Source organism: Meles meles, chromosome 1 (assembly GCF_922984935.1).
Source record: "Meles meles chromosome 1, mMelMel3.1 paternal haplotype, whole genome shotgun sequence".
Lineage (NCBI taxonomy): Eukaryota > Metazoa > Chordata > Mammalia > Carnivora > Mustelidae > Meles > Meles meles.
In genome coordinates this window covers 122,079,786-122,104,334 of record NC_060066.1, presented here as the reverse complement: position 1 = coordinate 122,104,334, position 24,549 = coordinate 122,079,786, and the positions used below count along the sequence as shown (strand labels likewise).

The 24,549-nt window shown below is 42.5% G+C and overlaps 1 protein-coding gene across 2 annotated transcripts in view; it reads right to left on the bottom strand.

Annotated features, from left to right (window-relative positions):
* The window catches only part of SORT1 (sortilin 1), a 66,050-nt gene that overhangs the window by 25,040 nt on the left and 16,461 nt on the right, over positions 1-24,549 (bottom strand). For both annotated transcript variants that reach the window (XM_046015165.1, XM_046015176.1), the window contains exons 2-7: positions 20,031-20,090; positions 18,355-18,428; positions 8,983-9,085; positions 8,098-8,262; positions 3,744-3,817; positions 171-220 (exon numbers count right to left, since the gene is read on the bottom strand). In XM_046015165.1, coding sequence (XP_045871121.1) covers positions 171-220; positions 3,744-3,817; positions 8,098-8,262; positions 8,983-9,085; positions 18,355-18,428; positions 20,031-20,090 — 526 coding nt within the window. The remainder of the gene's footprint in view (positions 1-170; positions 221-3,743; positions 3,818-8,097; positions 8,263-8,982; positions 9,086-18,354; positions 18,429-20,030; positions 20,091-24,549) is intronic.

The window sequence follows — 24,549 nt, the reverse complement described above, 5'->3', positions numbered from 1 at the left end:
TCGATCTAGGCTCAGTACTTTCAAAATTTTTAAAATCCTTGACAGTTATCTTAGCTATTAAAATCACAGGAGAATAGAAGAATCTCTGGTGTTTCTATCTCTTACAACCCAGAACATTCTACTGTGAATGGACCACATGACACTCTTATTTGGAACTAAAATATACTTACTGCAGGAGCCATTTGCATAGGTGGTAAAGAAGATGGTGTTTTCTGATCCCCTAAAGAGAGGCAAAGATAGAGAAAAGACATGGTTCAAGACCGCTGTCAACGGCAGTCACCAAGCTCCAAGCAAGCTTCTAGTGATAAGCTCCATCCCTGGGTGCCAGGCGAAACGGTCTTCTGGGGTGCTGTATGCCAGACTCTCCCAGCCACACTGGTCAAGGTGCACCCCAGCCTGGCCCAGGATTTCGCCTGTCCACTACTTCACGTGAACTCTTCCAGCTGGTCAGACTGGTCTGTTTACACTCTCCAAATCTGCCTCTTGCATTTGCTGTTCCTGTTTCCGGCTTAAAATGCTTTTTTCTCTCCTATAATCAGATCTAACCTCACAGTCTTTAGGCTCCAGATGAAAATCTAGCTCTTCCATGAAACTTTTTTTGGCACTCCACCTGGAAAGCTTCCTTGCTGCAAATTTCTAGAGCAGTGATTCTCAACCAGGGGTGACTTTACTTCCCAGGAGACATTTCTGATTGTTGCAACTGAGGGACGGGGAGTTGTTGCTAGTACCAATGGCAGTGACCAGGGGTGCTGCTAAATATCCTGCAATGCTAGGACGACTGCCCCACAGCAAAGAACTTTCCAGTCCAAAACGTCATGAGTGCCAAGGTTGAGAAACCTTGTGTTCTAGAGCACCATGCCATTCTGTACCAGCCACCTGGCACTCTGCAGAGAGAGAGGGAGAAGCAGACTCCCTGCTTAGCAGAGAGCCCGATGCGGGGCTCGATCCCAGGACCCTGGGATCATGACCTGAGCCGAAGGCGGAGGCTTTAACCCACTGAGCCGCCCAGGCGCCCCCTATTTAATTATTTTAATCGAACAGTGTACACCTCCCACTCCTACTACATTATCGGGTTCTTTAGGACAGGTATGAAGTTTTATGCCTCGTTGTTTCCCCTCAGAACCAAGTTCAATGCTTTGCATGTGCTAAATGACTTAGTTCTTTCATCTCAAATAGAAAGCTAGGTCAGAGGTTGAATTATTTAAATTCTACCTTGGAAAGGAAGTTTGCAGGACAGTAGGTTCAGAACCTGGCAGTACTTTTGGCTGAGCACCAGCACAAGGGGTAGGTTCTGAGCATGTTCTTTCAGCACTTCAGGCTGTCAACTCCTAGAAATCAAAGATCTAGGGGCGCCTGGGTGGCTCAGTGGATTAGGCCGCTGCCTTCAGCTCAGGTCATGATCTCAGGGTCCTGGGATCGAGCCCCACGTCGGGCTCTCTGCTCCGCAGGGAGCCTGTTTCCTCCTCTCTCTCTGCCTACCTCTCTGCCTACTTGTGATCTCTCTGTCAAATAAATAAAATAAAATCTTAAAAAAAAAATCTAAAAGGTGTGTAAATAGTTATCAGCTGTCCAATTATCTTGTATTTAGACACTAATTGAAGAAACGAGTTACAAAAGTAAAAAAAAAACCAAACCTATAGAGGATACAAAATACCATTTAAAAACAAATTTTAGGGGCGCCTGAGTGGCTCAGTAGGTTAAGTCTCTGCCTTCAGCTCAGGCATGATCTCAGGGTCCCAGGAGGAGTTCCGCATTGGACTCTCTGCTCAGCAGGGAGCCTGCTTCCTCTTCTCTCTCTCTCTGCCTACTTGTGATCTCTGTCAAATAAATAAATAAAATCTTAAAAAAAAAACACACCGAATTTTAGGTTTTTTTTTTCAGATTTTTAAAAATTTTTCAGTAATCTCTACACCTAACGTGGGGCTCAAACCCATGACCCTGAGATCAAGAGTTGCATGCTCTACCAACTAAGCTAGCCAGGAATCCCTAAAGGTTTAGCTTTAAAGATGAGTTTTCTGTTTGTTTCTTTTGGCTTTTTTTAAGATCTGCCAAATACTATTGGAGGTGCACACTGTGATGATTTGATATACATGTATCATGGTGAGTTTTAATGACCAAAACTTACGATAGTCTTACTTGAGCACATCCTATATACTTTAGGTCCACTGAGAGTGAAGCAACTTGTTAACTTAGTTCCTTTAAAATTACTTCCTTCCTGATAAGACCATATAAGGCACAAACACAATTTGTGAAAATACACAGACCGAATGCAGATGTAGCCTGAGTCCCAGAGCGGGGCAGCACAGACCTCATTTTATCAGCAGTTTCTGGGAAAAAGCCACTTGAAGCAATTTTTTTTTAAATATTTTAATTTCAGTAGATGTATTTGGCAATGTCTCTATTACATATCTCCCTGACTCCCTAAGTAGAGGACATTAACTATTAAATTCTTCCCTGGGACTATGGGTCATGTTCATGAACATCAAGCATCTGACACTGTAACACAGTGTTCCCATTAGAAGTTCCTGAGCTATGTGGGCTCTCTTGACCGGCACTAAAGCAGCACATCCTGTCACGGCCTCTCTGGTGGGCTGCTTTTACAGCTCTCCTGCCTCCGTGCTGCTCTCAGCAGCAGCGTCTCAAGCTTTGAGGCCATGCTGGTTGCTAGCACTCATACCCCCGACCTCGGGCACCAATCTGCTCTCCACAGGGAAACGAGATGCACAAATTTGCTGAAATTAGTCAAAGAGAAAGAAAAGGCTCTAAACAAGGGTGGGAGCCGAATCAGAATTTTGGTGGTATGAAGGTTTTAAATTCTTTTTTTTTTTTTAAGATTTTATTTATTTATTTGACAGACAGAGATCACAAGCAGGCAGAGAGGCAGGCAGAGAGAGAGGAGGAAGCAGGCTCCCTGCTGAGCAGAAAGCCCGATGTGGGGCTCGAACCCAGGACCCTGGGATCATGACCCGAGCCAAAGGCAGAGGCTTTAACCCACTGAGCCACCCAGGCGCCCCTTAAATTCAATTCTTGCTCCACCATCTGCCAAACTCCCCCCAGTACATCTTTCACAAAAGGAAAACACTAGAGCCCAGTGAGGTTAAGCCACTGACTAAGCCAGTTTTGAACAAAGGTGACCCAATTCCCAAGTAAGAGCTCCTCAGCTGCATCATCTTAAGCAGGGAGGGGTGTGTGTGTATGTGTGTGTATGTGTGTGTGTGTGTGCGTGTGTGTGCGCGCGTGCACGCGCGTGCTGGGGAGTGTCCCACCGAGAGAGGGGAAGGATTTTTGGTGCACGCACAGGGTGACTCTAGTGCTCTGGGGGTTCTCCGGGCTTTCTTCCTGACTCCTTGCTACATTTCGCACAGCCGGAATGGATCTCTAGGTGAAGGAATACAAATCTGGCCACAGAGAAGTACGTAAGCCCCAGGTCAGAGCTGTGTGTTATGCTATTCCGACTGATGTCACCATTTACGGAGAACAAACCTTTGCGAGCAGCAGCTACTCAGTCATGTGCCCTTGTTACACTTTATATCCTAATGCTTGTGAGATTAAGGATTCTTTCCCAGCAGAATCAGAAGTTCCTCCAGGTCAAGATCTGTGTCACGCCCCTCCCCTTATGCCCCGCACAGCATCCTGAAGACTACTTGGCACGTAGTCAGTGCTCAGTACTTAGTCCTGTGACTTCTGGCAGCACTGTCGGGATAGGGTTAGGGCCCTGCACAGATGGAGTCTCTGTTACTCACCATTTGGCCAAACATACTGCTTTGTGGATTTCTTCCCATTTTCCCCCAAAATCCTTGGACACCCACAGGCCATTCTGAAAGATTATAAATGACTTATCAGAATTCCAGCTTTGTCTTGTGCAGCTGCTTATATGACCTTTAATAATTCATATCTAATCATTTGGGACGGTAAACACACACACTGAAGTTCCATCAAGCAGCCTGCCCTCCATACACACTTGGGTGATGGGGGCCCCTTCAGGGTTTTAGAAATTCAGAATAACAAATGCTTATGGAGTGCCTACTGTGTGCCAGGCACTGTCCCCGAGGTTGCACTGGGGACATAAAGACAAATAAGATATATTCCCTGTTCTTAAGGAGCTCAGGGTTTAACAAGGGGTGTGGATAAGAATTTGATACAATGTGGTAAGTTATGGAAACACCGTGTCCAGGGTGAGAATAAGGAGGGGAGCGACGGTTTGTGAAGACAGCTGAACTAGTATTAAATAATGAGCAGTGTAACCATAAGAAGGCAAATGGGGAGATGGGATGTTATTGCACAAATACACAGTAGTACCAGCCAAGGCTAGAGGGGATAAAAAATCACAGCGCAGGCAACGAGTTCAAAGCCTTCAGATACTGATGGAACACAAATTCCAAGGTGAGGAAAGAAGGGGCTCATGCTAGGGAGAGATGTGAGGGCCAGCTCACAGAGAGCCCTTGGTTTTACTTTTTTTTTTTGAGAGAGAGAGAAAGAGTATGTACACACACACACACGTGAATATGGGATGGGTTGGGGGGGTGGGGAGTAGAGGAAGGGCAGAGGGAAAAAGAGAATCTTAGGCAGGCTCCATGCCTAGCATGGAGACTGACACAGGGCTTGATCTCACGACCCCAAGATTCCCAAGATCACAGAACCTGAGCCAAAAATCATGAGTCGGACACTTAACTGACTAAGCCACCCAGGCACCCCTCAGTTTTCCTTTTGTAAAGGTATAATACTTGCATGGTAACAGGAGAGATGGATTTCAGACCAGAAACAGTAAAAAAGTAGTGCCCCATTAGTTCACTGAGAGTCAGTGAAGTTCCAGGGCCCCTGAGGGGCTCAGTTGCTTAAGTGTCTGACTTCAGTTCAGGTCATGATCCCAGGGTCTTGGGATTGAGCCCCGTGTCGGGCTCCCTGTTCAGCAGGAAGTCTACTTCTCTGCCATCTGTTCCCCCTGCTCATGCTCGCTTGCTCTCAAATAAAATGTTAAAAAAAAAAAAAAAAAAAGAGTTATTGAGGCCCTAAGCCACACCTGTGAGGAATAGGCTCAGGAAGAATCTAGAAACTAGATTCGGTAGAACTGGTAGCTTTTTCCTGTAGGGGGGGGGGGGTGGATGGGTGGGTGGGTGTGTGTGTGTGTGTGTGTGTGTGTGTGTGTAACAGGGGAGAAATAAGATAGAAATCTGAAGTCCTAGGAGGAAGCCAGAAATATGGATTTAAGAATCTTACACATTACAGGGGCAGTTACAATGGTCAGAGGGGAGGAGATTGCTCAGAATGAAATGAGCAGTAGCAACTTGAGGGTAGATTGACAGGAGTTTATGAAAGAGACCAGGAAGGAATGGTTAGAAGGTAAGAAAGAAGCCAAGGAAGCCAAGTTCCCAAAAGGAGAGACTGGCCATTTATTTATTTATTTATTTATTTTTAATGAGAGGATCAGCAATTTTTTTTTTTAATTTGTTTATTTGACAGACAGAGATCACAGATAGGCAGAGAGGCAGCCAGAGAGAGAGGAAGGGAAGCAGGCTCCCTGCTGAGCAGAAAGCCCCATGCGGGGCTCGATCCCAGGACCTTGGGATCATGACCTGAGCCGAAGGCAGAGGCTTTAACCCACTGAGCCACCCAGGCGCCCCTGGCCATTTATTTTTAAACGTAGCAAAGGCTGGGTAAAATAAAGACTGACAATGTCCGTTAGATTGGCAACACAAGCCCACTGGGCCCAGACCCAGTGGAGGTGGGACAGAGATGTCCTGGTACAGCTGAAATTGTAAGGGGCTCATCTAGGCAGAATTTACCTACAGTGCTCCCCCACTCTTACCCACCATTCTTCCTTCTGTAACTCTTTATTCCTCTGATAACCTTCACCTTCCAGCACTTCTAATTTACCAAATTCTACTTGGAAAGATATCTTAGTACACATTGGTCTGTCTTCTCAACCCTGGGTTTTTGTTGTTGTTGTTGTTTTAAGATTTTATTTATTTATTTGAGAGAGAGAGCAAGTGGGGGGAAGGGGAAGAGAGAGAATCTTTTTTTTTTTTTTTTAAGATTTTATTTATTTATTTGACAGACAGAGATTACAAGGAGGCAGAGAGAGAGGGGGGCAGGGGGAAGCAGGCTCTCTGCTGAGCAGAGAGACGGAAGCAGGGCTCAATCCCAGAACCCTGGGATCATGACCTGAGCCGAAGGCAGAGGCTTTAACCCACTGAGCCACCCAGGTGCCCTCAAGAGAGAGAATCTTAAGCAGACTCCACACTCAGCGCAGAGCCTAACACAGGGCTCAATCACACAACCCTGAGCCCTGAGATCATGACCTGAGCCGAGACCAAGAGTTGGGTGCTTAACCGACTGTGCCACCTAGGCACCCCAACCCTGATTATTTATACCTCCAACTTACCCTTAACTGGAAGAAACTGAGATATAAAAGCAGACGACTGTGGCTACCTCTTCCTGAGGACAGCGTGTTTCAATAATCTCAAGACAACTGGCAATGACAATGGGGTTGAATTCAAAAGGGGGGCTGCTGGGGTGCCTGGGTGGCTCCAGTGGGTTAAAGCCTCTGCCTTCAGTTCGGGTCGTGATCCTAGGGTCCTGGGATTGAGCCCCACATCAGGCTCTCTGCTCAGCGGGGAGCCTGCTTCTACCTTGCTCTCTCTGCCTGCCTCTCTGCCTACTTGTGATCTCTGCCTGTCAAATAAATAAATAATCTTTAAAAAAGGGGGGGGGGTTGCTGATTCTGTCCATTCCTCTGGAGGTCTCTGTGCTCCCTTTAAGGGCCTAGCTCAAGCTGCTGGAGGCTGACTTCCTGGAATTGTTGCTTTAAGATCTGAAGCCTACCCAGCAGGCCAATTTCCTTCCTCTAGCCTCCTTTGCCTAAACTTAACTTTGATCTTCTTGAGTCTTCTAGCCTTCCCTCTGCTCAAAGATTTGCACAGAAGGCCCAGACCCCAGACGGCTCTTCATCCTCCCCATGCTACCCCTTTGCTCAGCCCGACTTGTCCACATTGATGACCCACTTTCTGTCCCCACAGCAATGGCTCTCAAATTTTAGTGTGCAGAGTCAGCTGGGAAGGTTGTTAAAAATACTAGCCACCTCAAAAACAAAAGTCACTGGCGGACTATGTCTGGACCACGGCCAGAGAACTGCATATTAAAAGAATCTCCCAGGGGTTTCTAACTGATATTGCAGGTCAGGAGACCACACTCTAAGAAATAAGATGAGAAAGAGCCCATGTAAACAAAAAGTATAATTATGATTATCACAGTCTAGCAATTCAGCCGCTTTGGGCCCTTAAAGTCGATGGTAAAGGAGACTGGTCCTCCAGGAAAGGAAAAGTGAAAGGTACTCCCCATAGAACTTTCAGAAGAGAGGTGGGAGGGTCAGGGAGGGGCACAGGTTCCTGGGGACAGTATAGGAATATGGTAGGGGATGCAGAGATTTAAAACTCTGGATATTTAATACAGGAGTATCAAAGATAGAAATAAATATCCTTTATATACTGGGAACTAACAAAAAAAAATTATGAAGATGTGGTTTGGCCATAGGAAAGGAATAACACCATCAGGAGTTTTGACAGTTTATGCTTGTCCCTTGAAGCACAAGAATGATTACATTAAACTGTTTTCTAGTTCATTACTCTGATAGCACACTGCATCTACTCACTTAAAAAAATGTGTAATGGGGGCGCCTGGGTGGCTCAGTGGGTTAGGCCGCTGCCTTCGGCCCAGGTCATGATCTCAGGGTCCTGGGATCGAGTCCCGCATCGGGCTCTTTGCTCAGCAGGGAGCCTACTTCCCTCTCTCTCTCTCTGCCTGCCTCTCTGTCTACTTGTGATCAATCTCTCTCTGTCAAATAAATAAATAAATAATAAAATCTTTAAAAAAAAATGTGTAATGACAGCTAGATATCATACTTGTCTGGAATAGATAGTACATGAAAATCATACCCTTTACCGAACTGGAAAATAATGCAAAAAATACAAATTCATGCCTTAAAAAATCACTAGAAAGCAGTCCAATATAAAGTCATCTCCAATAGGGTTCTTTTAAAACAGTATATTTTCAGTTTATAAAAATGCAAAAAAGCAACAAAAGTTCCTCAACTATACTTACTTCAGTGCTGAGGGCTAAAAGATAATCAGAATTCTGAGGGCTATACATCATCTGAGTCAGAGGATGGAAAGGGAGATTGGTCTGAACAAAGTTCTTTGCAAAATCTGACGATCTGAAGATTCTTCCTCCGTGACTTCCTCCAGACACCTCTGCTGTTAAAATCACCTGATGAGGAAGAAAAAAGTTCAGATTCAGAGTATAATACTATAAAAGCACAGAAGTTCTATCACCATTTTCACCAACTATCTGTTAAGAAATTTCCAAAAATACAGAGTTATAAAAACAAATTATTGGTATACTATACTCAAGTATTAGTCTTATAACAAATATTATTCTAAATTGAAATAGTGCATCATAACTGTGAATTTAGCTTGCTCAGTTTGAGATTAGCTAGTTGCCCAAAGCTAAAATGCTGTTTTGTGGATTATACATTGTGATGCCAAACAGCCGCTACATAATTTTAAAGAGTTTGGCTAGAGCTTGGGTAGGAACCCCCACCCAAAAAAAGAACCTGTGTGCTGAATTCCATTCTTTGATGAACAGCACTAAATTATGTTTAATTTTAAAACGCACTAATGGGGTGCCTGGGTGGCTCAGTCATTAGGTGTCTGCCTTTGGCTCAGGTCATGATCCCAGGGTCCTGGATCGAGCCCTGCATTGGGCTCCCTGCTTGGCAGGAGACTTGCTTCTCCCTCTCCCACTCTTCTGGCTTGTGTTTCCTCTTTTGTTATATCTCTGTCAAATAAATAAAATCTTTAAAAAAAATAAAATGCACTAACAGCAAACTAAATATATTGCTATATACAACTGGACCATTCCAACATTATCTGACAACCCTATGTGTGGCATCAAGCACAGCTTCATATGTGTGTGAATGAGTCTCACCTTTCCAGAATTCTCAGGACCAATAGCCATGCCAAACTCAGTCCGAATGAAGGTGTTATTGATGAGATTTGTAATATCCTTAAAGTTCTTTCCATAGTCCTCACTGAGAGGAAGAAAAGCAAGACACATTTAGAATGCAGCGGTCAAGGACATTTCCAGGAGTCCTGCCTGGCTTCCATGCATGATCCCTGCCCACTGCCTTGGCGGAGGCACTCACCACCTGCCTCGGGGGATGGATCTCATCTCTAGCTCCAGTGGTGTGCCTGATTAGTCTAAAGGACAGTCTTTCCCCTCACCAGCGAGGGGTCAGAAATGGGAGTGACCCAGGTTGAACCAGTAAGACAAAAGGGGGAAATTTGGGGTCTTTGAGGAAACACGTTTCTTTATCCTTAAGACAGCCACCCGACAAAGTGATGTCTTCCTTTGCTGAGCAATTCTCAGTCAGCGCATTCTTGCCCGCCAGCCCCCACCACAACCGCAAACATTTGGCTTGTCAGGAGACGTTTATGATGATCACAACCCAGCGGTGAGATGCTACTGGCATCTAGTGGGTGAAGGCCAGGGGTGCTGGCACACATCCTACAATGCACAGGACAGTTACACGACAAGAAAAAATTAGCTGACCCCAAGTGTCAGTGACCCAGAGGATGGGAAACGCCAACCCTGTAATATGTGAATACAAAGCAAAAAACTGCTACAGACATTTTGGCACAATGAGAGCACAACTTGAAAAATAAGCCAACAAAAGTGAACTGCTGAGGGAATTCTGGAATTCCAGAGAAGCAGAGCCCATGACACTGGACTGAAATAACATGGAAGCCCGTCCTTCTGTATTTAGTTATGAACCATTAATTCCCTTATTATTTAAGCTAGTTTGGGTTGGAATGTCTGTTAAATGTAGCCAAAGGCCTTCAAACTAATCTAGTCACGCAAAGCTCTAACGATAAAGTTGCAAATGAAGGAGCAGGAAGAGTCCTGAGGTCCCCCCACTCCCAGAGGCTGCCGAACCGGCACCTGTGTCCACAGTGTGCCTCGCACAAAACAGCTAGGGAAAACAAAGTTAATCTCATCTCTTGCGTTGTTAAAGCTTTTTCCAAAAGTTCATTCCAACAATATTTTTGAGAGGTATTCAGCTTTGTGTCTCGATTTTGAAAACTAAGAGCAAAAAAGTCAGTAGCTATCTACCTCTGCTGGGTTTCATACGGTGTGCAGTCTGCTAAAACATGATAGAGAACATGGCATCTCAGCAGTCAGGAAATCTAGACATTCATCAGTGAAGACGGCTGTGTGTGGCCAGTTAGTTGCCCGCTGATAAATGCAGTGTTCTTCGCTGATAGGGTATATGACTTCACAAATGGTACAGTTCAGGTAGAAGCCTCCACAAATAAAGAATCACAGAACCGTGGAACACAGAACGCAAGAGATGCAAGGGACTGAGAAGAACATCTTGTCCAACTCCCTCATCTCACAGCTGAGGAGGTTCCCGAGGAGGCAATTTGTCAGAAGTTAATTAAGGGCAAAATTGAAACTACAATGCAATTCTCTTAACTCTCAGCCCCATACTAGAGGCAACTTTGAATTATTTTATTTGTAAATAAAAGTCTCTTACAAACTGTAGACTTCCACGATCTTGCCAGAGCTGGTGTCCCCACAGTAAAGACAGGCTAAGAGGAAGTTGAGCCAGACAGGAAGGCAGTGTCTCCGAGTGTTCGCCGGAGGTCCCTGACTACAAGCTAAAGCAAACCACACCTAACTTCAGGTTGCTTGAAAGACTCTACCTCAACAAAACAGGGATTATGCACCACCCAACTGATTCTTTAGTACCGTACCCTTGGCTTTGGAGCACAAAAAGTGTTCTTATCTTCGGGATAGCAGGTCAAAGGGATTGTGCGTAAACAATTCCTCGCTCCACAAGGTACAGATCCTTAGTCGCTCAGACAACCCTCTAAAGGGGTTTGTAGCGGCTTATCACCAGCTTACGAATCTCCCCTCCTTCATGACATCCCCAGGGAACCTCCACAAACCTGTTGGCAAGCCTGCTTGCTTTTTAAGAACTTGGCACAACAAACACAACCCTGCCCTTCAGAAAAAGAAAGCAACATGAGCAAAACAAAAAATCATCTGCGACTACACTACACTACTTGAGCCACTGGAAAAAACAACTGGAGCACAATGGACTAGCATCGACCGGCTAGGATTTATGCAGGGTTCTGTTGAGGCCATGCAAGGCCAAGGAATATATTTTAATATAACACTTTATTTTAAAGTAGCTTTACTGGGATTTCCTGGGTGGCTCAGTTGGTTAAGGTGCAGCCTTCCGCTTGGCTCATGATCCCAGGGTCCTGGGATTGAGCCCCATATTGGGCTCCCTGCTCAGCAGAGAGCCTGCTTCTCCTTCTCACTTTGCCTGCCTCTCTGCCTACTTGTGTGCTCTCTGTCAAATAAATAAATAAAATCTTTAAAAAATGATTTAAAAATTAAAAAAGTAAAGTAGCTTTATTTGGGGGCATCTGGGTGGCTCAGCTGGTTACGAGTCCAGCTTCTGGTTTCAGTTCAGGTCATGGTCTTGGGATTGAGCCCTGCATCAGGCTCCATGCTCTGCACCTGCTTGAGATTCCTTCCCCCTCCTTATCCCTCTCCCTTTGCTCCTGCCGCTGCTTGGGTGCTCTCTCGCTAAGATAAATAAATAAAATCTTAAAAAATAATAAAGTAGGGGCGCCTGGGTGGCTCAGTGGGTTAAAGCCTCTGCCTTCGGCTCAGGTCATGATCCCAGGGTCCTGGGATAGAGCCCCACATCAGGCTCTGCTCCGCAGGGAGCCTGCTTCCTCCTCTCTCTCTGCCTGCCTCTCTGCCTAGTTGTGATTTCTCTCCGTCAAATAAATAAAATATTTTTAAAAAATAATAAAGTAGCTTTATTTTCTATCAGCACACAACATACATCATGAAGAGGAAACCAAAGCAACATCTTGAAAAATAAATCTACTTTTCAAAATCCATAGGATAATTAATAGTGTCATAAACAGCAGTCAAATGATAAGTAAATCCTGTGAAACCATCTGCTTTAGAAACAAGTCTTTTGAATAGAAAATAACCAATTTCTGGTCGCCAAAAATAAATGATCACTTACGCATATATCTGTGCTGTAAACATGCGTAAGAACATGCACATACTTGCAGCTGAAGAAAAGTGTTAAAATACAAATATTTTCAGAATAGAACCCAATACCTTCAAAGAACAAGAAAGATCTAGATATTATTAAAATAAATGAAAAAAAAAAGAAGTAATCATCATATTGGACTTCGAGTAAGACAGGACATCAAAATTCCTAGTAGAATGAAGCACTCAAAGGGTTTTTTTCCATAAGACTCATATTGACACTCAACCCAAATGTCAATACTCAAAAATTACATCCTTGTTTTTGAGGACGTTTCATTTATAATCTATTGGAACTTTTAACACCAGGTATCTGAACTACAGACCTTTAATGAAAAGTAACAGTATGAGAATTCTACAGTATCTCAGATAATCTTACATTTTATTTTTCTTGACCATCAAACAAGCATTTGGGGTGCCTGGGTGGCTCACTCGCTTAAGCATATGACTCTTAATTCAGCTCAGGTCATGATCCACCCTGAGCATGAAGCCTGCCTAAGATTCTCCTCCATCCCCCACCCCCCTACCTCACATGTGCACAACACGTGTGTGTGTGCACATACGCGTGCACTCTCTCTCTCTTAAAACACACAAACAAGCAAACAAACAAACACATACAAGCATAGATATGCCTGTTTTGTTGGCTTTCAGGCCTAAACATTTCTGTTTCTTTAGTTTATTTTTGCCGTGATTAAGTCGCTATAAATTGCAACATAAAAGCAACAAGGATGACAACAAACTTAAAAAAAAAAGGAACAACCTACTGTTTTCTAGTTTTCACTTATCAGAAGCTTACACAGTAGATCCTTACTGTTACTAGGTTTCTATTTACAAATTTGACTGCACACTCAAATGTATTTGTGACGCTTGCTCCTGGCACTTTTGCAGTCATTAGCAGGCATGCGCAGAGTGAGGAACACAGAGTGAGTAACCCAGCATGCACATTCCCAGCTGGGGTCCGAGAAGGGGACACTTGGCCTTCTTGTGTCAGCTCTTACACTGTCAATAAGTAGTGCCATGCATTTTGCACTTCTGTGCTTTTTCTTGGTGATTCTGCTGTTTCAAACAGCACCCAAGCACAGTGTTCGAGGGCTAGTTAGTGTTCCTCAGCACGAGAAGGTTTTGATGTGCCTTATGGAGAAAATACATGAGTTAGAAAAGCATCTTCTCGGCATGAGTTGGTAACAAGCTCAACGTTAATGAATCAACAATACACATTAAAAAGGTGTCTTCTTTCAACAGAAATGCACATAAAACAAGATCGTGTACTGATCAATGAACAAAAAATGAACAGTGTGATGGGGCACCTGGGTTGGCTCAGTGAGTTAAGCCACTGCCTTCGGATCAGGTCGTGATCTCAGTCAGGGTTCTGGGATCAAGCCCTGCATCTGCTCAGCAGGGAGCCTGCTTCCCCCTCTCTCTGCCTGCCTCTCTGCTTACTTGTGATCTCTGTCTGTCAAATAAATAAATAAAATCTTAAAAAAAAAAAAATGAATGGTGTGAGCAGAGGTTTGTGGGAGCTAAAATCTTTCTTTCCTCTGGGAGCAATGGTTTTGTACCTCCCAATTCAGGATACATGGGAACTCTATAGAAAAATGACAACCAGTGGTACTGAGACTTCCAGTTAAAAGATTAACAGGGAGAATATAGCTTATTAAAATGTGGCAACAAAACAGCAGACCTGAAATCACAGACCAGCCAGTAAAATGGGCAGAATTTGAATTCACATTAAGTTGAACTCCCAATACTTCAGTCTCTCTCTTTTTTTTTTTTACCCCCAACTGTCTAATGCTACCTTATGTCTTTTTAATATTTTATTGTTTTATGCTTACTGAAAAAAGGATGCATGTTTTCTGTAGAAATTCTGAAAATACAAGTGGGAAAATAAAGGAGGTAAGATATTGTGAGTAATCAGAAGGAACATGAGTAGTATCCGGTGTCCCTATTTGGCTTTGGTTGACAAGGCAATTGTAACATGTATTTTCATGGGAATATCTCCTAAATGATGAAAACCACCTAGTTTCATGATTTTTATATGCTCTAAGTTCATAAGAGTGAAGCTGTAGTAAAAAGTCATCATACATTTTAATAAACTTCTTTAAGAAAAAAAAGCAATAAAATATGTTTTGTAATGAAATTTAAGTTAAAATTTTAACTAAATATGCAGTCATTATTAATAATCTACTGTAGTGAAAACTGGACCAAGCATATCATTAAAAAGGCTGTCATACAAGATGTCCTGGAGAAGCCAGTTTAGTGCACTTTGCTTTAATATCTGTTGATATCTTCGCATTAACCTTTTTCTTTTTCTTTTTTTTTTTACCTCAGGTAAGACCCTTAAAAATTTACATTGACTATGTAATAAAATTTAAAGTGAAATTTACTTATCTCAAGATGCCCTTACTCATTTCCAAAGATTGAACAACTCTCATAGTAAATAAAATCACAAATAAAATAGCAGAAGTTTTATTTTTTTAAGGTCTATTTATTTATTGGGGGTAGGGGCAGCGGGAGAGAGAGAAAATCTCAAGCAGATGGCGGAGCCTAAGACGGGGCTGGAGCCCGAGGTCGGGCTCCACCTCACAACCCTGAGATCAGGACCTGTGCCAAAATCAAAAGTTGGACACTTAACCAACTGTGCCACCCAGGTGCCCCAAAACAGCAGCAGTTTCGTGGTGAGTGTGTACAGAATTTTGATGTAGAGTAATGCTAACATGTGTTTCATTAAGTTGATCTTACAGTGAAAAGTTAGACTCAAGAGGCCCACAAACAAAAGTGTACAAAACATCTTTCAGTTGCCAAACATCAAATTATCATCTTAATCACAGGTATAGTTTATTTCCTTTTCAGTTTCACATTTGAAAGAGGCATGTGTACTTTACAATCTATTGTGTAAATTATTCCTTACCAGGGGATCAAAATTTAAGCTATTCAAATATAACTCCTTTAAATTGAAGATATTAATATATTAATCAATTTTACCTAATCAGCAATGCCTAGTGAGGTTATTTATTATTTCCCTCATCTTCCCACAATTCTTTTTTATAACCTGAAGATCAAAGTATATTTCCCTCTAACACGGCATAGGTTAACAGGCACAACTTCCTTCTATCCTGTGAGCCTCTGGGCGGTAAGACTCAGAGCAGCTGGCACGTGATCAAGTTCTGTCTGTTTGATTCCCAAATGAACTTTGACCACATAAGATTTAGTATAGGAAGCTAATCTGGTAAATAATATGATCGTGAGAGATGTGAAAAACAGAAGGACTTCGGAATGAATTCAATAGGCTTTTGTTTTTTCTGTTGGGCAACCGTGGCCTGTTTAGGACTCCTCTTAATCAACCTGCCCCCTCCCCTCTGAGCAACACGTGCCCCTCAGCTGGCCTGCCCAAAAAAGGGACAACAGGACAACAGGAGTCCCTTCCTAGGGCCAGGCCAGTGGGAGAAGGAACGAGGCCTATTTACAGTTTCCACCTAAACTCTGGAAAAGGTCTCACTTCACAGCAGGGAGGAAAGAATTAATATTCAAAATGACCTTGGCAAAAACAAAAAAACACCCAAACAAGAACCCTGCTGTGCAACAGGAAGCAGCAGAAGCTCAGTCACAGGAGACTACTGGAGAAACAAGCAGGGTCGCTCTCTAGTCAAGTGTGTGTTAGGGGTTTCTCACAAGATTAGGCAAATATAGGATGGGAAGGGCTGAGTCAGATGTTGCCTGGTATTTTAACAGTAACACTTAGTGATACTGCTTTTGTTTGTTTGTTTGTTTTTTTCTTTTTTGGGCTGTCTTTAAGTAAGCAGAGAATTGAAAAGTAAAAGGATGGGAAAAAGAGTCATGAAAACACATTTCATGCCCCCTAGGTATGACTCAGGAACCTGTCAGGTCCAGTTCTAGCCACACACTTCAAGAGCAGTGAATTCAGAAGGCAAGCAAAAAAGTGGCCAACTCAAGAGGTATAGAAGATAGTTTAACCCGGTGAGGGAAGAGTTTAGTAAACAGCTTTCACAACAGGTAGGGATCCACTGGAGAGGAAGTTTTCATTTGCTACTAAAAATGAACTGGAAAGCAGCATCTTTTTTAATGTAAATGTGTGGTATTTACCACAGCAGCATTAGTAATACTGAAAACATCAGCTACAATCTGTGTCCATGATGATAGTGATTAAATAAGTTCTGTCGATCTAACAAAAATGGTGAATTATTAGCAGAGAGGATATGAAAAATGCCACGGTATGAGCACTCACCAAGTGGAATGGACATAGGTTAATATTAGGGGTTAGTAATACTTGCATGCTGGCAGGGGCAAGGGTATGTGAGCGTTGTAGAAGCCACGGAAGCACCTGGGGGCAGGCAATCACTCTTTACCAGCTGGCACCAAAGGCTCTCAGATTCATTATAATAACTGGTAGGGCAGTGCCAGCACAGGCTGGCTACAAGCCATCCCTGGCTGTTGGCACGACAGCGGCTAACCCCACTCTGTTCTTATTCCACACCAGCCACTGCAAAGCACAACGTGCAGAGGCTCTGCGCTGGCTATTATTACCACCTTTCTTTTACAGATGACAAAAAACTTAGGGAGGTTAAATGACTTGTTCGAGTTCATTCTGCTTACAAATGACAGAGCTGAGATTCAGTCCCAGGCCTGTCTGCCAACACAATCTGGCAATTTTACCCTGGACCACGCTGTTTCCTAAGACTATGTAGTCATATGAATAATATGAAAGGGAAAAATCAAGATAATAAAGTGTAAGAAAATTAAGATCACACTTTACTTTTTAGGATGAATTTTTTCTTTCTTTTAAAACTTCCAAATGTTTAATAACATGGTCGTTTTCTATAAGGAAAGATTTTATGAGAGCCAGGTTTTTTTAAATACTGGGAAGAGTTTCTGAAGTAACAAACCTAAAAAAAATTTTTCCCTCCCCAAACAGGATACCTTTCATCTGTCCGAAATGCTTCAACTACTGTTCCATCTGAATAAACAAAATCACCTATAAATCATAGCCCTTTCCAGCACTGGGATTCTACAATGCATTGTCAATCTTTATCAAACAAATGAAAAATACTATTAAGCCTGAAAATTATACAGAGGCAAAGGTATTCATTCACTCAATTAGTATGTACTGCTTGCCTGCTATGAGTCAGTTGTTTGGCTAGTTGGCGGAGAACCCCGAGTTAGTCAAGAACCGTGCTTTCATGGATTTCAAGATGGCAATTCCTTCTTGGTCAATTTTTAAGCCAACAGCACTGTGCTGAAGGGCAGAGAGCACTGGCTCCAGGCTCAGCAGCCGCCGCCAGTGATCACGCCTACTAGGGAAGGAAGGTTGGGTTGATCCATCATCTCAGAGCTTCGACATGGGTTCACCCCCTCCTGGACCAAGACCAACACTCAAAGAAGGAACCCTGAGAGTACAATGTCTCTTGGGAGATCCCTTGGCCCTGGGAGGCGTTTCTATGTCATCTGCTGGGGTGTCATCCATCTTTCTTTAAAGTCCCTTGGGGGGAAAATGGGATAGACACAAATGACAGAGAAGACAATCAGCAATTTCTGAGATTAAGTTGGTCTTGAGTCTTATAATTAAGGGAAAGAACCTACTATTTAACCAAGCTGTACCTTTGAGAAGACAACTCTAAAACTTTGTGAACGTCACAGTATAGATTATGGTTCCTGAACACATACTGTCCCCATCATTACCAACTTGAATACTGTGACACATGTGGGTTAGGTCAGAACTCCCTCCTGATCTGGAAACAATCTGTTTAGGGCTCAAAATACATATCCATTTTATTGTAAGATAAATCACATTCACCTAAAAGGTATAGTAAGGACTCTTTCAAGGATATAAAAACCACTTTGTGTTATTTCAGAGATATAAAAAAACTCACAATAAATGGAAAGATGGTTAAACTCTATGCTACCTTCTCACAAATAAATACCCATTTAAATGAAGAGATACAGACTGCTATGAACTTTTCCTTTGTCTTCCTTTACTGTTTTGCCACTCAGTGAAGTCAGCCTGCCTAATCTCCTTGGAACCAGATCCCTTCTCATACTTCGTCAGGTTGCTGAGCAGATATGCAGTATGCTAAGTATGAGAGTTTGATGAGAACTTAAGATAGCTAGAAAATTCTTTAAACTCCATCATGTCTATATCATAGGGAACTTATATTCACAATGTGTTACTCAGCCAATGCCCCAGCCACACATTATGCATCTCACCTTCGATATAGCTTGGACTGTCCAAAAGTCATAATTACCAGTGGTACATGGAAGGTAGTCAAGACCAGAATGATCTGGGAAGAGACAAAAGCATGCAGTCAATAAGAAAGATCATCCAATTACATGCTGGCATGTGATGGGATTAAATCAACAAGTAATAGATTGCCAGGAGTCCTGCCCTGTGGTAGCTTTTACTGTAATATCAGAAAACCCAGAAGGACCACTTCCTAGGACTCACAATGACTCAAGATCTCAACTCATTTTGTTCAAATGGTCCCATCACATACACTTCAAGTAGCGAGGCAGAGATAATCAACCACACACTATATGATAAAGAAGGGTGAATCTCTATTATTGTAAGATATTCTCAGGCAAAGATCATCTCTCTTTCTGCTCACAGAGGCTAGAATAGTATGGGTATTCTTAGAGAGGTCACTATATCATATATATTTGTCCGTTTCTTCCTCTCCTTGCTGTTAGTTCTCTGTGAAATTAATTTTTCAAATAAGTATTTTTCTAGAAACAAATATTCATGAGGAAAAGACTCTCATAGTAGATTAGTACAAGAGGCTATGGAGTCTCAAATAGCCACATAACAAGAAATCTTAGAGATACCAGCCATCTTAGATAAATGGTTAAATCACGGAAACTGGTACACTACTCAAATTTTAGAATGAACTGAGACATGGTTAAAAATTAATTAAAATAAGAAATGGGGGTGCCTGGGTGGCTCAATGGGTTAAAGCCTTTGCCTTCAGCTCGGGTCGTGATTCCGGGGTCCTGGGATCGAGCCCCACATTGGGCTCTCTGCTCAGCGGGGAGCCTGCTTACTTCTCTCTCTCTGCCTGCCTCTCTGCCTACTTGTGATCTCTATCTGTCAAATAAATAAAACCTTTAAAAATAAATAAATAAGAAATGTATAACTTGCTTTTCAACATCAAAATTCTATTTCTTTTGATTCCTGATGCCACTGTCATGGGCCTCAGTGCTATGATATACACATTACCAGAATACCAGAGGGTATGAGCGGTGGCCCCTGCCCTTGTTCAGACAGAAGGACACAGAGCCAGGCAATGCCACACCCTGACTCAAGCCCTGCCGCCACCCTCAGCACAGCCTCCTGCTGGGGGACCGTCTATATGGGGATGAGGAGCTGAAGGACTCTGCTTCCATGATGCCAGTCCTGGCACGGGCTCCTCCGTGGTAGGGGAAGAGTCAACAGAAGGAGCTGAACAACAGCGAGCCCATGGGCGCCACAGTCCTTCAACACTAACTGTGGGAAAGGACACGGAACAATACAGTTTGGAGGAAAAATGCCAAGATGTGCAACGTGCAGTTTTCTGCTGCTACACAGAGGTTTTCCCAAGTATTCTAAGGCTCCGTCCGAGCACATGACACTCTCCTTCCTCTTTCTTCTTCTTGCTCATCTTGATGCCAAGCAGCCATCAAAAACTAAAAAGGTGTCTGTCCTCCTACTACGGAAGGCAGTCACTAGATGTTCCCAGTTCTAAAGCAAAACCAAACCAATCACAGCTTCCTAAAAATCTGTACAGCAAACATGCCTGCAACGGAGGTTGGAGACCATTTCAAAAAGTAACAACATTCAGTGTTTAAACTCCTAAAACCCCCGTCTTCTTCTTGCTACACTGAGTTAACAGACTCAAAATACTACTTACCCCAGTGCCATCGCCAACCCAGGACAAGGATACTGAGACACTGAGATCATCAAACACATGCTATAAGGGAAAAAAAAAATTCATTTAGAAATGACATCTGTCTTTCGATCTCTGGCTTCCTTAAATAATTCAGAACACTATTACTTCCAAAGTAATTAAGCTGATAATTATAAGGGAGTATGAATTCCCAGAAAAATGTAGGAAAGCTGGGATTGAACTACTTAACCCAAATTACAAATAACTTGGACATTTTTTTTTTAACTTGGACATTTTAATTCTCTCTCATATAAAGTAAGCCAAGCAGATGAGTTTTCTTACTGCACCAGATGGGGAGATGGAATAATCGAATTGCTTTCTCCAACAGGACTAAATATAAAGATATAGAAAGTATTCTTAGGATGCTTTAAAACAAGAGATCACAGCCCACATTGACAGATATAATTGTAACCCAATCGGCATAATTTGAATTCTTCTAGGCAGCCTTCACAGTATAGTTGAGCAGTTAATAGATTCCTTTTGCTCCGAGGCTAACTCACTCACTCAAAATGGCAAGGGACAGAAGCAAGAGCCAATGCCCTGTTTCACCTTTAAATAGTGAAGATGGGGACACCTGAGTGGCTCAGACCAATAAGTGTGTGACTCTTGACTTCAGCTCAGGTCATGAACTCAGGATTGTGAGATCGACCCCCGTGTCAGGCTCTGTGCTCAGTGTGGAGTTCGCTTGAGAGTCTCTCTCTACCCCTCCTTCTACTCTCTCTCTAAAATAATAAATAAAATAAATCTTTAAAAATAAATAAATAAATAGTGGTGATGATGATGAATTAAGATAGAAGAAGTCTTGGCAGTTGTGGTAAGAGTTAGGAAAAAGAGGGGCGCCTGGTGGCTCAGTGAGTTAAAGCCTCTGCCTTTGGCTCAGGTCATGATCCCAGGGTCCTGGAATCGAGCCCCGCATTGGGCTCTCTGCTTGGTGGGAGTCTGCTTCCTTCTCTCTCTGCCTACTTGTGATCTCTCTCTGTCAAATAAATAAATAAAATCTTAAAAAAAAAAAAAAAGAGTTAGGAAAAAGAAAAGGGAAAGCTGGTATATTATAACCAAGATACCAGAATCATGTTGGAATGTAGTTATAATAATCATCACGGATCCTTTAGGGTTTTGGTTTTCAAATACTTTTTCTATTTGTCAAATAATACATATCCATTATAGAAATGGGCAATAATAGGGAGGTATAATAAAGAAAATATAAATTATTTATAATCCTATCACACAGATATTCAAGGCTAACACTATGGGTATAATCTTCTAGTGTATCATTTAAAAAATTAAATTTTTGTTATTTTTTTTAATTTAAATTCAATTATCTAACATACAGTACCTCATTAGATTTTGGTGTAGTGCTCAATGATTCATTAGTTGCGTATAACACCCGGTACTCATCACATCACATGCCCTCCTTACTGCCCACCACCCAGGTACCCCCCCCCCGCACCCTCACATCATTTTTTTTAACTGATAAAGAATTCAAAAAAGGCAATACACTGGCACTTGGTAAAAATTTCCAACCACGCACAAATGTATATAGTCGATCCTTGAGCAATGTGGGAGAAGGGGATGCCGACCCCCAGCATGGTCAAGAGCCATATATAATTTTTGAGTCCCTCAACACTTAACTACTAATAAGCTATTGCTGACTGGAAACCTTACCAATATCTCCAACAGAAGATTAACACATATTTTTTTATATTGTATCTACTATATGCTGTATTCTTGCAAGAAAGCGAGAGAAAATAAAATGTTATAAAGAAAATCATAAAGAGAGAATAATTTACAGAACTGCACTGTATTTATCAAACACCAACAAACCACATGTAAGTGGATCCGTGCCCTTCAAACTCATGTTGTCCACAGGTCAAATGCATAATAAAAAGTGAAGAGCTTTCCTCTTCCCCACCTTGTGCTCCACCACCTCAAGCCCCACTCCCCTGAGTAGTTAACAGTTTAGTATATACTTCTGCTAAATGTTGACAATTATGCTTTTCACTTACAAAGACTTCTTACATTTTACTAAGTTCTTTAACGATAAGCGAGCCCTGCCTTTCCAAGGATGAACGGTTCCTTAGAAGCAGAGGCTGTAACTATACTTCTTGGTATTCCCTGTGCCTGACATGATACTTAACACCCTCAATAAGCGTCTGTTGAAAATGATTATACATCCTTCCCAAACCACAAACTCAGTCTCAAAATAGAACATGTCTATAAATGGTGGGATGCCAGCCACTTGGTCACTCGAGCCACTACCCCAACAGAGAAGTCTGAAGAAATATGACTCAGAACACTAACTGCTCTGCTCATCTTCTCATTTTTGTTCATGGTCCTCCTGAACGGGTTTCTGAATTCACCTACGCTATTTGCCCCCTGGACGGTGAGTACCTTTGAGATCAGCAGAAGCTCTTGTACGATCTCTGAAAACGGTACAATCAGTGCCTCACAGAAGGCTTGCTTGCTAAATGCCGGTTAACTCTCAGACATTCAGGCAGAGCTTCTCACAGCCTCTGCAGGACAGAAAGGCCATTCATACATGTAAGCTGGCTAAGCATCTGAGAAAAAGTAGGGCTGCTAGAGACATCTGGAACCAGCAGCTTAAAAACTGACACAGCAATGGGTCTTGTAAGATACTCCATGCAGAGCAAGACCGCCTGTTCTCTTGAGTGAGGATATAGTGTCTGAAATTTCATCAATGAGCTCCTTGAGGAGTAGGAATACCCAGAGGTACCACAGGCACCAGAGAGACCACATGGGCTCACAGTCGTTTAAACACAGACTATCTTTCCAAGGAAGGCTCTGGTCATCACAATGGACTAGGATAAAAGACAAATTCTATCACAGGAGTCCTGGCAATCTTGATAAGGCCACAACGTAGTTGGTCTTGAGCCAATCAGGATCTGCAACTTTCACTGTTCAGACTAAGCTCTATACACCACACCCAGTCAGCGCACACCGGCATTACTCACATTTTCCTGTCACCCAGTCACAGAAAGAGGAGGGTCATTAGATACCACTAGTGACACCCAGCTTCACCTGAACAACTCAAAGGATAGCTGACCTCATTTATCATCCAAAGAGTGCCTCTGGAAATGTAGGCCAGATTTATGAACTACAATTGGGGTCTTCTGCTACCTTTAACTCTTCCTCCCTTCCCTTCCCAATAACTCAGATTGTACTGAGTGTTCTTTGACAGCAGGCACTGTGATGCGGTGTCACCCATCAGGCCTAGCACAAGGTCTCATATACATTCAGGGCTCCGTGAATATCTCCTATCTCCGTACAAGTCTATTTGCAACCCCCTGCTATCAGCGTTATCGATCTGTGTGTAATCCTCCTTCTAGCATGATTACCCCCATTTCAGTAAATAATGGCTGAAAAAAACCCATCTGTCTATGACGAATGCAACTAACTTTTTATACTCCAGTCTTTAACATTCTTATACTACTGAAAGTAAAAGAGAAAAATGAAATCAGATCTAACAACAGACCAAACCTCAGGTGGAAAGAAAAGGTCATATGGAAAGAAAAATTAACGCTCATCTAAATGCTATTCTGGATTTGCCTTAAAAGCTTAGAAAGAGAAGAAAGAAAGAAAGAAAGAAAGAAAGAAAGAAAGAAAGAAAGAACAAACGAACCCAACCAAGAACAGAAAGGACCAATCCACTGCCAAGGAACCCAACTATGTCCCAGATCAAAGTTCAAGATATTTATAGGAATATAAAAATATCTAGCACTCGAGAAGATAAAATTCACAACGTCCAACGTTCAATCAAAAAAACCAGGCACGCAAAGAAGCAAGAAAACAGGAACCATAATGAGGAGAAAAATCAATCAAACTGACCCAGAAATAACACAGATAATAGAACTAATAGACAAAGACATGAAGACAGCTGTAATTATACTCCACAGGTTTAAGAAATTAGAGAGTAGATTGAACATGCTAAATAAAGGCACAGAAGATATGAAACAGACTCAAACTGGACTTCCAGAGATGGGAATTACAATGCCTGGGATGAAAATTACATGGGACAGCATTAACAGGAGAGGAGGCACTGCAGAAAGGGACATTTTAATAGACTCAAAGCTATACCCATAGAAACTATCCAAGTGAGACACAGCGAAAAAAGACAGGAAAATGAACAGAGCATCACTGAGCTATAGAGCTTCAAGTTACTTAATATATATATATAGGGGCGCCTGAGTGGCTCAGTGGGTTAAAGCCTCTGCCTTTGGCTCAGGTCATGATCCCAGGGTCCTGGGATGGAGCCCCGCATCGGGCTCTCTGCTCCGCAGGGAGCCTGCTTCCTCCTCTCTCTCTGCCTGCCTCTCTGCCTAGTTGTGATTTCTCTCTGTCCAAAAAAAAAAAAAAAAAAAAATATATATATATATATATATATATATATATATATAATAGGAGTCTCTGGAAGATTGGGGGGTGGGGTGGGAACAGAAAGAGAAAAAAAAAAGGAAAGAAATAT